This window comes from Rutidosis leptorrhynchoides, chromosome 3, assembly GCF_046630445.1.
Source record: "Rutidosis leptorrhynchoides isolate AG116_Rl617_1_P2 chromosome 3, CSIRO_AGI_Rlap_v1, whole genome shotgun sequence".
NCBI lineage: Eukaryota > Viridiplantae > Streptophyta > Magnoliopsida > Asterales > Asteraceae > Rutidosis > Rutidosis leptorrhynchoides.
This window is the reverse complement of record NC_092335.1, coordinates 589,534,039-589,549,768: the sequence shown is the minus strand read 5'-3', so window position 1 is coordinate 589,549,768 and position 15,730 is coordinate 589,534,039. Positions and strand designations below refer to the sequence as shown.

The 15,730-nt window shown below is 33.8% G+C and overlaps 2 protein-coding genes across 3 annotated transcripts; both read right to left on the bottom strand.

Moving 5' to 3' along the window:
* Positions 1-4,108: 4,108 nt before the first annotated feature.
* On the bottom strand, positions 4,109-11,175 carry LOC139898752 (alpha-L-arabinofuranosidase 1-like). 2 transcript variants are annotated; one of them, XM_071881520.1, is made up of 18 exons: positions 11,040-11,175; positions 9,897-10,089; positions 9,328-9,382; positions 8,969-9,180; positions 7,630-7,751; positions 7,399-7,546; positions 7,183-7,252; positions 6,767-6,912; positions 6,620-6,665; positions 6,480-6,532; positions 5,829-5,973; positions 5,619-5,737; positions 5,470-5,541; positions 5,273-5,373; positions 5,020-5,085; positions 4,700-4,895; positions 4,421-4,567; positions 4,109-4,335 (listed from the first exon to the last, which is right to left on the bottom strand). In XM_071881520.1, the coding sequence occupies exons 2-18, from the start codon at positions 10,065-10,067 to the stop codon at positions 4,183-4,185; spliced, it is 2,022 nt and encodes a 673-aa protein (XP_071737621.1). In that variant the 5' UTR covers positions 10,068-10,089; positions 11,040-11,175; the 3' UTR covers positions 4,109-4,182. The 2 variants fall into 2 exon arrangements, with proteins under 2 accessions (XP_071737621.1, XP_071737620.1); XM_071881519.1 differs by having other exon boundaries at positions 11,009-11,168.
* A 1,069-nt stretch (positions 11,176-12,244) lies between these two features.
* LOC139898751 (14 kDa zinc-binding protein) lies at positions 12,245-14,747 on the bottom strand. Its single transcript, XM_071881518.1, has 5 exons — positions 14,587-14,747; positions 13,388-13,445; positions 13,105-13,194; positions 12,621-12,738; positions 12,245-12,526 (listed from the first exon to the last, which is right to left on the bottom strand). Exons 1-5 carry the CDS (start codon positions 14,700-14,702, stop codon positions 12,459-12,461), a joined length of 450 nt encoding a protein of 149 aa, XP_071737619.1. The 5' UTR covers positions 14,703-14,747; the 3' UTR covers positions 12,245-12,458.
* Positions 14,748-15,730: the final 983 nt, after the last annotated feature.

The following is a 15,730-nucleotide window of genomic DNA, read 5'->3' as shown; positions in this document are numbered from 1 at the left end:
TGTCGTTCTTTTGTCCAAACTCCAATTATGGTACAAAGCCCAATTACCCAATTTTAGTAATTAGCCCAACATCATGATTACTTCGTTTTAAATAAGCATAATAATAACTTAGCTACGAGACATTAATATAAAAAGGTTGAACATAACTTACAATGATTAAAAATAGCGTAGCGTTACACGGACAGAATTTCGACTTACACCCTTACAACATTCGCTAACATACCCTTATTATTAGAATTATAATTAAAATTAAAATATAAATTATAAATATATATATATATATAATTTACGTATTAGAAGAAGAAGAAAAAGATAGATGAAAATGATCAGAATTCGGTTTGCTTTATAGGGAGTTTCAAAACTGGGGGCTCCGCGACTCGCGGCCTTTTTGGCCTTCAAACTCCGCGAGTCGCGGAGTTTGCTTTTACAGCTCAGAGGAGTTTGGCTCTTTGTTTACCGACGGTTTATAATATATATATAATATATATATAATTAATATAATTAATTATATATTATATTATATTTATATACATAGTTAACTTGTAATTTTTAGTCCGTTGCGTCGAGCATTGAGAGTTGACTCTGGTCCCGGTTCCGGATTTTCGAACGTCCTTGCGTACAATTTTATATTTTGTACTTTGCGTTTTGAATCTTGTACTCTTGTAATTTCGAGACGTTTCTTATCAATAATTGGAACCTCTTTGATTGTCTTTTGTACTTTTGAGCTTTTTGGTCGTTTGCGTCTTCAATTCGTCGAATCTGTCTTTTGTCTTCACCTTTTATTATTTAAACGAATATCACTTGTAAATAGAACAATTGCAACTAAAAGCTTGCATTTCTTGAGGAATAATGCTATGAAATATATGTTCGTTTTTAGCATTATCACTAATTATATTTTAATGGCACTTTAGTGGTTGTTTACCTAAAAAACGCCATAAATTTTCAAAATATATGGTATCATATCCTTAATGTCCTGTTTCGCGTGAAGTTTGCCATAAGTTTTGTTTGTGGTTAAACATCTCGTGGCCGGATGTTACTTCATGGGCGGAGGTTTTGAGCTGGGTGGATTCAAATGTTAGAGATAAAGAGGCAAAGATTCGCGTTCATTCTGTTTTCGCGATACCTTTATGGATGATCTGTCGATTTCGAAATTGTTTTCTCTTTAACGACAAGTCTTTGAAGAAGTGTAATATCTTTGATAGTATTAGTTTTTATGCTTTTATTTTGCTTAGATATAGGGGTAATAATGTTTCGAATTGGAACACTTGACTTTTTGCTTTTTGTAATGTTCTTTTAGCTCTTTGCTAGAGAGCTTGTTGTTTTTAAAAAAATTTTGACCTTTCAAAAAAAAGAAAAAAATACTAGCACAATTTTTTATTTTCTTAAAAGAAGATATTGACTCAAACTTGTTTGCATGAGTGCGAGTTCATTAATTCCTAATGTTGATATTTGTGGATTCTACTGAATGTGTGTTGATATTTGTGCAATCTAGATGTTTTGTTATGTAAAATAAATTTGGGTTTAAAATTTTTGTTTGAATGTTTGATTCAACTGAGTTTGATGATTTAGGTTTGGATAATAAAGAAATTATGATTATGATTTTTGAGTAGAGATGTAGGGTTTTGAAATTGATGAAATGAAAGTTAAAGATGAGATAAAAATCGAACGGACAATGATACCCTCATGTTAGTAGCACAACACAAGTAATCACATAACGGAATCTATTTAACGGTCGTTAATGTTGGGGACCAACTATGCAATCTGTACAAACTTCCGGGGTATGGCGTTGAAAAACACCTACAATTATGGACAAACTTATGACCAATGGCCTACTTTTGCCTATTTAAATTTTACATTTTACATTTTACATATACATAAAAACCTATTACAAAATCACGCTGGCACAGCACATCTTAAAAACTCTCAGTTCCTCTCAAAAACTTCATGAATGTTGGCAATTTGGCATGGCTGATAAATACGAAATTGAAACGATAACCCTAAACGGCCACATACTTCTTCTGTAACCGACTTCTTCATCGAATCACGTTTACTCCTGTTCTTTCTGTCGGTAAGTGGTTTTATTAAGCCCTAATTCCTTCGATTTTATGTTCTTGCCTATGATGATGAATTATGTCACGATGTATATTACAGTAATTAATTAAGTTGTTGATAAAGTATTGTCGAAATGTATTAATTTCACCATTTTCAGTAATTTTGTTTGCATCATTAAATGTAACGTAGGAATTAGCATATACTAATGTTGATTAGGGTTATAGTTTGATATACGGAAACGATTTTGAGCTTTTTATATGTATCTTTCCCTTTTTATTACTCAATTCAGAAATAAAGTACTACTTATAGACACCTTAAGGCAAATTGTTCATCTATGTACCATATCGTTTATTCAATTTTTGGGTTTGAAGTACACAACTTTTTCTTTTTATTCAATGCATCTTAATCTTAATTAATAGATTAGTATTGCACTAACAATCAAAGAAGTATTGAGTGATAAGTTAGATGTGGAAGTTTATTCATATTAATTTATGGAAATTGATTTTAAATTTATAATGATAGGAGAGCTATACAATGTCTGAATACTTAAGTGAAGATTTGATTGCTGAAATCTTTGAAAGGCTTCCGGTAAAATCTCTTCTCAAATTTCGATCTCTTTCGAAACCATGGTATCATCGTATCTCTAGCACTGATTTATCCGCAAGCACACTCTTAGATCTGCGAAAGCTAATCAAAAGGTTCTTATTAGAAACACATGTCCTGGAAGATCCATATTTACATTGCACTCTGAAGACCAACTGCCTTTGTGTCCAAAAAGTGGATACCAGGGCACAATTGCAGTTGAGATTCCTATTTTATTCAACTTGGTAGGTTCATGTAATGGAATTTTGTGTCTGCTTCATGACACCACTCGTATTAGTCTATGGAACTATTCAATTCAGCGAATATATCATGTTCCTGATCACCCTTATCAGATGAAAATTTCACACCATACTCGTAGGTTAATTGGGTTTGGTTTTGATCCAATAATAAATGATTACAAAGTTGTGGTTGTAACATACTTTACGGTTGAAGGAGATGCACATGACGTGTGTGTTTACTCTCGTGGGACAGACTCATGGACCGTTGTTGATTCCCCTACTAATACGTTTTGTGGGTACACATCAGAGGCATGCTTTGTCAATGGGGCATTGCATTGGGTCGTAGCATCAAGAGAAGAAACCGTTTATCGTTGTTTTATAATGACGTTTGATTTGAGTAGTCATGTTTTCAGCACCATTTCCTTGCCAGAACCTTATTGGATATCTGATGAACTAACAATCATCAATGGTTCGCTGGCTTTAATTTCTTCCAACTTTGATGAAAGTTGGTTTTGGGTGAGAAAAGAGTCTAACAATGTTTCCTCGTGGTCTTTGGCTTATAAAATGAAAAGAAATTATTTTCAATGTGACAAAATTTTGCATCCAACACCCAGTGGTGAGTTATTTATTCGGTGTGCAGAAGGAGGTCGAAACGAAGTTTATAATCCTAAAACAGGGATGCAGTTAACACTTGTTAAATTAAGAGAAAGTTGTCTGCATGTTGTGATGGAAACGATTTATGTCGAAAGCCTTGAATTGTTGGATAAAGAAGGGGCTTATGCGTATGGGGAAATCATCAGGTCACGAGACAAAGGAAATTGAGGTGCAGTAGCTATTCACTACTTTTATCTTATTATGAAGCTTTGTCTAGGTTTGATTTCTTTTATATATTCTTGTCGTTCGAAGACTTGTAATTGTAGGTGTAGTTTGATTGTTTAAATCCCATGATGGTAATAGTAGGTTAATTTTGAGGTCGATTATCTGGTTTGTCATTCTTTATATCTCATTGCACTTGCCAACTTGGAACCGGTAAATTTCAAGATTATTAAATTATCTTTAATTTTAATACATTTTTTGCCCTGTTTATGTTAGTTCAACTGGGATAATAAAAAGTACTGATCTTGATGTTAAATAATCCAAGAAAATAGAAATTTTTGCGGACGAAAATGACTACATATATATCATCAATGTATCCAAATTGATATATGAATCATACCAATTTGCATTTGCATTTGAAAATAATAAGGTAGTAGTTTTGATATTAAAGAATTGTTTAACAATCTTTCGCAATTACATTTCATTTTGTGGATTATATTGATACACAAGAGTTATCATATATAGCATTAAGATGTGCTATATTCTTGGACGCTATTAGCAAATCGAAAGAAGTTAACGAATATGGAGATAGTATGACATTCATGTCATTCTTAAACTTCTTGAGTAAGCTTTTAACTGGAGAAACCTGCAAGCAATGATCAAAAAATGTTACAAATCCATTACTAAGAAGAAATATGGCATACAAGATAAAGAGAGATGAATATAAATACCTTAGTTGGAGTTTTAAATGAATTTTCATCCATAACATTAGTTGAAGAGAGCACAGTTTTTGATGACCTGGAATAATCTATTGAACCAGGATTCAACCCATCAAAACTTATCCTCAAATTCACTTTATTATTCCCATAGTTTACTACCTGAAAAAAGCATTTCAAAAGGGATCAAAATAATCAAATAATCATTGATCAAATGTTGAAACATTTGGTTAGTAAAATGTGATTGTTCAGTCTTTGCAACTTATAAATTCAGGAAAAAATGCTGTTATTTACCTTCACTCTTAAATAGTTTTTGTTATCCTTGTTCTGGAACCAAATAGCCGATGCCGTAAGTGAATTTGATGTATTGGTCTGAAGAGTTGAGTCAAGAAGAATTGCACCATTTGACATTGAGAAAAATTGCTGCATCCAATAACTCGGTGTCCCGTAAATCCGATAAGAATCAAACACAATAGCATCTGGCCTAAATCTGAAACAGAGCAATTTCATGTAACTATAAGTTTGCACCAATTAACAGTTAATAACTAATAGTCAATAATCAATAATAATATTAAAAAGGAAAAAAAAAAAAAAAAAAAAAAAAAGGAACATACCCCTTGTCACTTGGTGTATTGGCATTCAGAAACAAAGGTGCATTGCTTGCCATATCCACAACATCACTGCAACAAGAACCAAAATATAAACTTAGTTGCGACAACTTGAAAACAATAACGTGTTAACAACCAAATATTTTGGTTATGAAACTGAACTATTACAAATTCATGAAACTTAAGATGAAAACAGACCTATTTTTTAGCCGTTCAAAAAAAAAAAAAAAAAAAAAAAAAAAAAAAAAAAAAAACAGACCTATTTTTCTCTATGCCAATCAAAAATCCAGCTTCTGCAAGTGCTGCTAAAAGATTACCTAAACCACCATTGCCAGTAACAGCATACTCGCTTACAAAAGCCTAAAATCGTTGATTGTCAAAAATCATACTAACTTTTTACACAACCTATTTGATTTAATCAAAATTTCTAATAAGTTGTTAGACAAACTTACTAACCTTGGGACCAATACGCGATGTACGATCAAAGGTACGAGCCATAGAAAACATCGTGTTTGCGTTAACATAAACCTTTCGAGAAAAAAAGGAACCCATAAAAATTCAATCTTTTTATCAAGTGAAGAGTGATGTTAAATAAAGAAACTTACATGATAATCGTACAGATTGGCTGGGTGGTCCAATTGTGAGTTTGATCCATCACAGTTAGAAACCAGTTTGATATCAGGATAAAGTTTTGTTATAGCAGTGTAGAACTTAAGGTAATTATCTGTTCAAAATAAGAAATAAACAGTGCATTATTTATAGTGTTAATTGGACCAAGAAGTTCTCAAGGAAGCATAACTATAAAAAGCGCATACCGCGATAAGATGCTCTTCCACAATTTTGGTTTCCGATAGCAACGTGTTTGAGGTTAAATGGTTCAGTGTGGCCCATAGCGGCTCGAACAGACCCCCATGTGGAATTGGGATCACCCCTAGCAAATTCAATACCATCAAGTGCATCCTGATTTCAGACAAAACTAACCTCTTATGAAACAGAAAATTGTAAACTTATAGACTAGTAACGCTTTTGTACGGGGTGGGTCAGATACTCAGATTGGGTTGACCTGAAAAACTTCTTGTCCAAAATTTTTATTTTTCATTAAGAATTAGTGTATGTATAGGATATATTTAAAAAGAAAAAGACAATGTACTTCAATATTAACCCGAGCTTTTGAAAAAAAAAAAGAAAGGAAAAAAAAAAACTTTGGAAGTTTTATGCAATATAAATACACTTTGGGTAACTTCGACCTTTCCCCATTTTTTATACACTCAGACCCAATCCGACCCATTCTGGTTTGCAAATAAACACTTGTTAATTGCACCTATTCAGACCCGTTCACCTTAACAAGTCCAAAAAGTCCCCCTATTTTACCCAGTTTCGTTCGTTTGGGTCAAAGTTGCCACCACCACCGTATATTAACAAGTAATTACAAAAAAATAAAATAAAAAATATAGGCAATAAGATACCTGTACCAAAGTTTGAATGTTGGACGGATTGACCCCCTCATTTTGACTGAATCCTTCGGATTAAATAAAAAGTTATTAAGAATTAGCATCAAAAAATTCGAATTACAAAAGAAAATATTTTCAAAAGACTGTCATAGTACCGCTATTGAACACCCATATTGGTGATGCACCCAAGTCTTCTGCTAGCTTTACAAATCAAAAAATAGTAAAAATAAGTACGAAGGATCAATCAACATGAAATAACTAGCGTGTCATGTGAACACGTAATGACGTAATGATGATGTCACCTGAAGAAATTCAAAGTAGCCAAGTCCATCATCGGTCCAGTACTGCCATACATCGTTGAGATGTCCCGGTCTTTGTTCCCAGGGTCCAATAGTATCTTTCCACCAATAACCATTTATTAATGATTTTCCTTGAGCAAAATCTCCACCTATCATGCAGAGGTGGTAATTTCAACCCATTAACTTTTGTTTGGGTTGATTTGGGTTGTGTATTATCTCTAATGGGTCAAAGGTACCAAAATAAAGAGAATTTAAAAGGAAATAGGTAAAAATTCTCACAAAAGTGTACTGTTAATGAGTACAAACTTATCAGTCATTCAACGCAACGAATTAGATTATTATTTTGCAATTGTATACATTTAGAATTAAATCTAACAAAATGAATATTAACTCGATATTCAGATAAAATTTATATAAACCTGGAAACCTGATGAATCCTGGCTTCAAATTTGCAACCATACGAAAAAGGTCATTTCGGAAACCATGTCCCTGCTCCAAAATATTATAATTACTTAAATCCTCAGAAAATAAATATACAAAATAATACTGGTACAGCATTAATGAAACCAAATGAAGCTGTGTTTAAGTAAGGGACATGTATTTTCACAATTATTGTATGGACTATACATACATACCTTGTATGTATCCATGGGCATCAGAGAAACTTGATCAAACCATATAACTCCTTTTTTGTTGGTTTTAAACTGCAGCCTTGAATTATGATTTGTTGCAATTGCTTTCAAGAAAATTTCCATCTTTTGCCAGTTTGAAACATCGGTAGCTCTTGAAGAACCAAAATGAAATTTTTAGTAAGTCTTTGTATAGTTACTAAAACGATGACTAATTATCGTTCCATAGATACTCACGTAATGTTTGTAGTAGCCAGTGTTTGTACTCCTGTGGTGTCAGTTAAGGATACTACCACATCTACTGAATCTAATGAGCGAATATACAAAATTAATTTGTACGTCTTGCCTTGTTCGATATTCTGAAATTAATACAAAACAAAAACGATATGATTGAAGAATGTAAAATATGATTGAAGAAGTACAAGGAAAAATATTATAAAATAAAATGATTGAAGAATGTTAGTTGTTACATGGTAGTTTGAATTTCACATGTGAACAAATCAGAACATTAGTTGAACAACTAGAAAAAATTCGACCGCGCGTTGCTGCGGTTGTATTCGACGCGCGGTCGAATTTGGATATACGTTGTTTGGTACCTAATATATCTAGTATGTTGGGTTGTTTGTTGAACGTGTATGTATATGTATGTAAAGCTTTTTTAACGATGTCCGTTTCGCGTATAGTTAGTTGCGTTGTGTTCGTAAAATTATTTCGAGTTGAACGGTGGTCTCGGAAAAATTTAACTCGCACCGAGCGAGAATATAGGGCCCGTTATTTAGTGTTTTTTTAACGATATCCGTTTCGCGTGTAGTTAGTCCCGTTGGATTCTTGAGATTTTTTAGAGCTGAACGGTGATCTCGGAAAAATTTAACTCGCACCGAGCGGGAAGATATGACTCTCTGAAAAATCGGGTGGAGTTTATTAATTAAAATAAAAAATTGACATTTTGTACCCCTGTTTTGGGGGGTGAAGTTGCATATTGCTAAAATTTTTGGGGGTAAATTTGTTTTGTTCCATTTGTGTTTTTATTTGTCGTTTGGTTGAGTTTTTTGGGGCCAAACGGCCAAAATTTTGGTGTCAATTAGTATATATTGAAATGAAATATACTTAAATTTGTCATGTTTTTATTGTTAACATGAAAAGTTTGTAGGAAGTAGACAAAATATTTATTCAAATCATATTTTTAAGAAGGATTTTTTGACGACAGCCATGACGTTAAGGTGCATTAATGTATTGTACAAAACAATTAATGTATAATGTTGACTTTTACATGACGGTTAATAAAAAGTACAAGTGTTTTTGCACCTGAATGACAGCCCTCAGTAATATCGTTAGATACTCCATTTAAGAAGAATTTTTCTAACAACTCTTTAGGCTATCGTTTAGGTGCATTAATATATTGTACAAAGCGGTTATATTTGACACACTAATTATCATAAAAATAAAATATTTGGAAAATTAGTGTTTCGGGTCAACCTCCCGTTTAAGATGTACAAATTTAACTGTTTTGACCCGACCCGTTTGAAATCGTTACCATCCCGCCCTACCTGCAGATACTTTCCGTATCTATTCTTACCATTCCCCAGTATCCCGGGTTATGTATACCAACCCCGCCAACGGGACAAGCGTTAACTCCATCGGTGTCACAAAGCACCTCCATTCGAAGTGCAACGGGATTTGTCTTGAAGCATGAAGAAAGATCTGTTACTACTCTAACCAACGAGTAATCCCCAATAACCGACCAAGGGTCAATATGGGCAGGAGTATGCCGTCCACCGCTCTCAAAACCTAAGTTCAAAATATTACAATAACTTCATATAATATGTTGATATTGAGAAACAGTTAATTGAAAATGGAAAAGTTCCAAGTATAGTTGCATATTTCAATTTTCATTTGCAGTTTTCATGTGACGTGAAAAACGATTATTAGAATTACCTCTGTTGCTTACTAACTCTCCCCACAAACCGCCTGCACCAGCATGGTTGATCTCCTATAAAAAAAACACCGGTAAATTTTCATACTTCATCATACAGATGCAAACATATAAAATTATGTCATATGTAAATGAGCGTTGCGTCTGATGAATAGTTAAACTATAAGAAACCAACTATACACATTAAAAACCTTGTTTTGGCTAACAAATAAAGTTTTACCAGAGGTGGCAATTTCAGCCCATTTACATACTAATGGGCAAAATATGAATTGGATTGGAAGTCTCCAATATTCCATTTAGAAGCATACCTTTCAAATTACTTTTCATAATTCAGATGATTACTGTTATAGTATTACTGTTGGGAATATTGTTAACATAATATAATATTATTCTATCTTGTCACCCCTAACTCGAGGTGGCAGTCGGGTCAGGTTTATGTCGAGCTCTAACGGGTTTGGGTCCAAATGGGTCAGATATTGTAAACGGAACCAAACGGGTTGGGTCGGGTTGAGACCTGTTTTCCCCGTAAGATTTTTTTAAATGAGATAGAAGTCAAAATGAAAGTGTGTACCTCAAAAGAAACACCAAACAGATTGTCTGGCATCTTCCGTGCGGACCCTTGAGAGGCATTCACTGTCAAAATTGCGTTTGTATCCAACAAAGTTGACATGCATTGAACGAAAGAACTAATTCCAATTATAAGCCCAAATACGAAAGCTTGAAGATAATTTCTCGAACCCATTACGTCTTCAAGCTACAGTGGCCTGTAATGCGAAGAATGATACTTAAAGTATATCACATTGTATCTAATTCAGTTGCAATGTTGCATATCGTATTCATACTGTCAAAGACACAATTATAGACATTTAATCATTTTTTTTTATTGTGACATAACCATGAAAGCATTCGATACAAGACCAATATATAGCCTTACAGGGAGAAATATAAATAGAGATTTTATTCTACAGATCTTTTTACATAAGACTAGAGGTGGTAAGATGTATAAAATTGAGATTTGTTAAAAACTTAATAATGCATGGAGGAAACATATACTATTAACTTCAATTAGCCTATGTTTACTTTTAAAAAAAAAATAGTTTATGAAAGTTTTTAAAAACTACTATGGAGTACTTTTTTTATTAGCTAGAGTGTTTAAAAACAGTAAGTTTATTGATATTGATATAACTACAAATACGAGTATATATTTTTGGTTAATAATCTTATAATAGAGACAAAAAGAGGTTGACTTACTCTAGGACAAAAATTAAATGTACTCCTTTTGAGTTTTGATCCAATAAAATTCTAACTTTCCCTTTAAATATATTTTTTTGGATTAGCGAGAAAACCCCTAATGAACGAGCACATTGGCTCCTCCAGGTAATCAAGCCCCCCAAGGCCCAGACCGGTACCGGGTGATTTGCGCATTATGCGCACCCTCTGGTCACTGTCCCTTTCTGGACGATTTGTCATAGCCAGGAATCGAACATGGGCAAGTCAAACCAACTTTTTTTTTTGGTGTGCTACCCATTACAACACAAGTGTCAAAGTCAACCCATGAGTTCATTGCTTGAAGCTTTGAAACCAACCATTACAAATCAACCTAGAAAAACAACTAAGAACATAATAATATGATCAAACATGGTTGAAAATAATGCATAATATAGAAAACAGACACAAACTCACTGGGATAAAAGTAGTAGAAAGAAAGAGTTACAGAGATGACATGAAGATGATGCTGATGATGTTCAACTTGAATGCAAATATACAGGTTATCAAAGAGAAACTGTATATAATGAAGAAAATGTGTTTTTTGTTTACAGAAATGGTATGTTTGAATATTATTGGCAGAAACAGGATTTTAAATATAAACATAGATATGTAGTGCTACATTTTGTCTTTGCTTTAACGTAAGCAAAGCTTAAGCTTATCCTTTTTGTATTGGGTAGACTTAAAAGCGTCAATGTATTAGTTATTGGACCCCATCAATCTCCAATCATGTAATTTTCAAATATTCAATAGGCTTATCATTTATTCCGTATTTTATTTTATAATTTTATTTTTTTCATGAGGGTATGCATATTTACATAAAGGGCTAAGTATGTTAAAATGATGGGCCAGTGTGTAACACCACTAAAATAAGAAAATAGAGACAAAGTATGATGTCATGCATAAACTATATGTATATGATTGTTTGGTAAATGTAGAATGGCTTGATGAAATCTGAAGAGTGCTTCCACGAACCCAAGAAAGAGGAAACGACATAATGTGAGTGATAATATCGATAGAATGTTTGCGGATTAAAGAAACTTGCCGTAACACAACAAACAGAATATGACACAAGAATCAGATAAGTACCGTAAACAATTTGCAAACAAATGACCAGTGCAAATAACGCAAAATATTCATAAACTGATAAAATGTTGCTGAATTCAAGAGACCACTTATGGTAGTCCTTAAAGAGTTGAAAGTACACCTTCCTTTATAAGGAAAGGCAACGAGGCGGGCCTAAATGAAGACCGCATGTGCGGCACACTTTGTCAGCTAACAACAGACTATTTTATTTAGAGCTCGTTGGCTGAAGGAACCTGTTTAATTATGTAAATACGTACACATAATTAACTTTCTTGGAACCAGTTGACCCTGATTCAGGTTTAGCAGAATTTGATGATGAGGGAGAAATTAACCGAGAAATTCATGTTTCGAGTTTATGCTCCCGAAAAAATGTTTTTACTGTAGAGCTAATTCGCAGAAGTTGTACGTCAGAGATATGACATATTTTATGTTTGAGGCTCTACGGCACTTTTACCGATTGCCAGTTGACACGTCAGAAGGAAATATACGATCGCAGGCCTACCAGCTTTAGTAGCAGGGCCCTTATGTCTAAATCGACATATGTTGTCAACTATACACAATGAGAAATGCTAATAAACACTCACAGCCTAGCATTATTTATGTTATGAAATAGAACATGTGTCTGCGGACAATGTCACGAGTTGTATGAGCCTGCTAATTGGTTTAAGATTTAAGACAGACCCATCCCATAATAATACATCCATGACTCAAGAGTTTACATTCAACAAGAAAATGTTCCACACCAAACTGCTAGACTTTTAGGCTTATGAAAAGTGACAAATTAGCCAGGTGGCCAGTTCATTTGTCGTCCGCCTAGGAGGTGAACGTGAATGTGGTATACAGATTGGCCTGCCAGAAACAAGATAAGTTAATAATGCACCAACAAAAACAGTATGTGTGTGTATTGTATTAGAATTATTATTATTATTATTATTACACGTACATCCTTTTGGTCCATCGTTGATGACAATCCTGAATCCTTCTTTGAGATTTTCTTGCTTTGCTACAACCTTTGCAGTGTAGAGTAGACGACCAAGGATTTCAATATGCCTCTCCTCAGCCTACAAGTATCACGTGTAAATTAACATATCATTAATTAAGATGATTATTTATGTGCAACTACAATCAAATAATGATGACCAAAGTTTAATTAACGGTTTCAATTATCATCAGGCAGTATGAGTGTATAAAATTCTGATCATACATGTAGCTGAATCCAGGTTTTTAATTATTAACTAGCAGTCTAACATACCATAATTTACGTCAATAATATAGAAATTTTGTAGACCAGAAGCAATAGCGTGTTGTGACACCCGCCCAGTGGCCTATGCGTATCATCATTATGCTCAATAAGAACATGCAGCTATAATTATTATATTTATTTTAAAAAAAAGTTCTAAGTTTAATTAAGTAGTATACTTGATTACCTTAGAGAGACCAGTCAAGCCATCCCTAACTTTTGGAATAAGCACTATGTGTGTTGGAGCTTGAGGATTAATGTCCCGAAATGCAAGAACCTGTCAAGAAGATAAAATATTAAAGGTGATGTGTGATCTATACCAAACGAACACGGGCATGTACATTCAGTCATACAACCTAGGAATACGTCAACGATTTAACAATTAAGACTTGCAACATAAGATAACAATTATAGCGTGTGATATGAGTAAGAAAACTTAAAATAAAAGATCTTAATAGTTAGTGCATTACCTTGTCATCTTCATAAACCACATTTGCTGGAATTTCCTTTTTGATAATCTTGTCAAAACTGTAATAATAAATAGATAAAAGAACCTTATTTTAAGTATCCATCAAAATAAAATAAGCATAAACAACAGATCGACTTCAATTTCAAGATACAAGGCTAGAAGCATAAAGCATAATAAAAATGTAGATTCATGTGTACCAACCTAAAACACAAAAAAGGATATGTAACAAACATAACTAGCCTTTGTGCATAAGAGGACCAGAAATTCAGGATGCGTTATATACATATTTAACTAACTTTTCATCAGCTTCGGCCTTCATGGATATCACCTTATTCATTTACAACACTTGAAATTGTAGTTTTCGCTGCTCTCTAGCTTGATAAGCGTGTTTGGAGGACATAGTTTAAACAAATGAAGGCAGATAAATATGGTGACGGGTGGTGATCATGTAGCATAAATGATTACAAACTTAAACATCCCATTATTACTACCTCGTTTCATTTCACAAAACGTTGATAACCAGCGACACCGAACAGTCCATACACGTTGCCCCAAGGACAACATGTGGAGGACACTGTTCAAAATGATTTATAGGTCTGCTAAAGAAAGTGTTCTACTACTCCCATATCGTACATGAGACCGTTTTCACAAAGTCCTTCACTTTGGAGCCAATTGAGCTACACGCCTAAGGGCCACCGTGAGTTATATTGAGTTTGGCCACACGGGAATGACTTTTATTAGAGGTCTCAGGCTCACGCGCTGGTAACAAATCTTTCGGTGACCAGGGAAACGAGTTGGAAACAGTCACGGAATAACCCGGTTAAGCCACATATATCTAAGTAGAAATACTCCCCTTAGGTAGCCTAAATCAGTAAGCCTTCATAAACAGGTAAGAGTTCAATTAGGGCTACATATTTGGTCAGGTTACAGTGGTTAACCAAAAAACCCCAATTTTATTTTTTAGTAATAAAATCATCACTCTAGACAATGAAGAATTTAACCTGATCAGAAGTACAAACACATTCAACATATAATCCAGCATCAAATTAACCGGTAGAAAGTGTATACACAGTAACACGTAATAAAATGTTCAAATAAAACATAGGTTACTTCGAATAAAAGAGATAATAGCAAACGAATATCAGCTTAAGCTGATTAAGTAAAAAATCAATCGCATAAAAACAATAGAGATGAGAGTACATGGTGGGAGAATCGGAGGGAACGGCAGCAAGAGCAGCGTCTTTCTCGGAGGCCATGGCAGAAGGTGGAGGAGATATGTGAGAGTTGAGTACCTGCAGCCGCTTACCACTGCTCATTCGTTTTGCTTTTATTAAACTTTTCACTCTCTTAATATAAGGGGGTGTTAGCATAGTTTATTAAAGTGTTAGGGGTTAAATAGATACTTAATGATTAAAATCAGAATCGACAAATTTACACGGATAGATGAAATGCATGTGGTTTATACCAAATTGCTCGATCGTTTCTTTACGTCATTACGTGTTCACTGAACACGCTCACTATTGCTCATTTTTCATACTTTAATTTTTTTTATTTTGAAAGACAAGTTGTTAACATCAATATTCTCATATTTATTGATCTTTCATATTTATTACTGTACAATGTACACTATTATGTGGTTTGTAAAGCTAGCAGAAGACTTGGATGCATCATCGATATGGGTATTCAACAGTCGTATATACAGAAAAATGAAGAAGGTGGATCGGAGCTCGTAGATGGTTCGTGTTTTTTGTTTTGTTAACTTCTTTTCTTTATATGTGGTTGCTTTGTTCGGGGGTGTTTTGCCTTATGCTTTGTTATTAGCTTCTTTTAGGGATGGTACCCACGGGCGACGGACACGGATTCTTTATACCCTGTCTGCTTGTCAACGGGTTAATTTTTTTCACCTGCGCCTGTGACATGCGAATACGCACAACCCGCAGGTTTTAAAAAAAATTATACTATGTACATATTAACTAAAGCTTCAAGTGGATCTAAAATATTGAATATAATATTATTGGCTACAATGGCTTAGAGAACCTATGCTTTCTGCGGTACAGTACATCAAAAAACAAAAAAAAAACAACAACAATAACAAAACTCAATACCACATGAGTAGTGTATAGGGAGGTGAGATGTAAACAATCATTCTCCTATCCATATACAGTGTTGCTTTTGAACAAAAAAAATTAGTCTCCGGGGTAAACAGTAGATAATTTAGGATTTAAATTGAAAATATAAGTATATTAATGTATACTAAAAAGTATCTATGTTGGTTAACAGGTATACCTACGGATTTCTCAAACGGGTATCACGAATTCACGGGTCCGATTTTACCCACGACCTG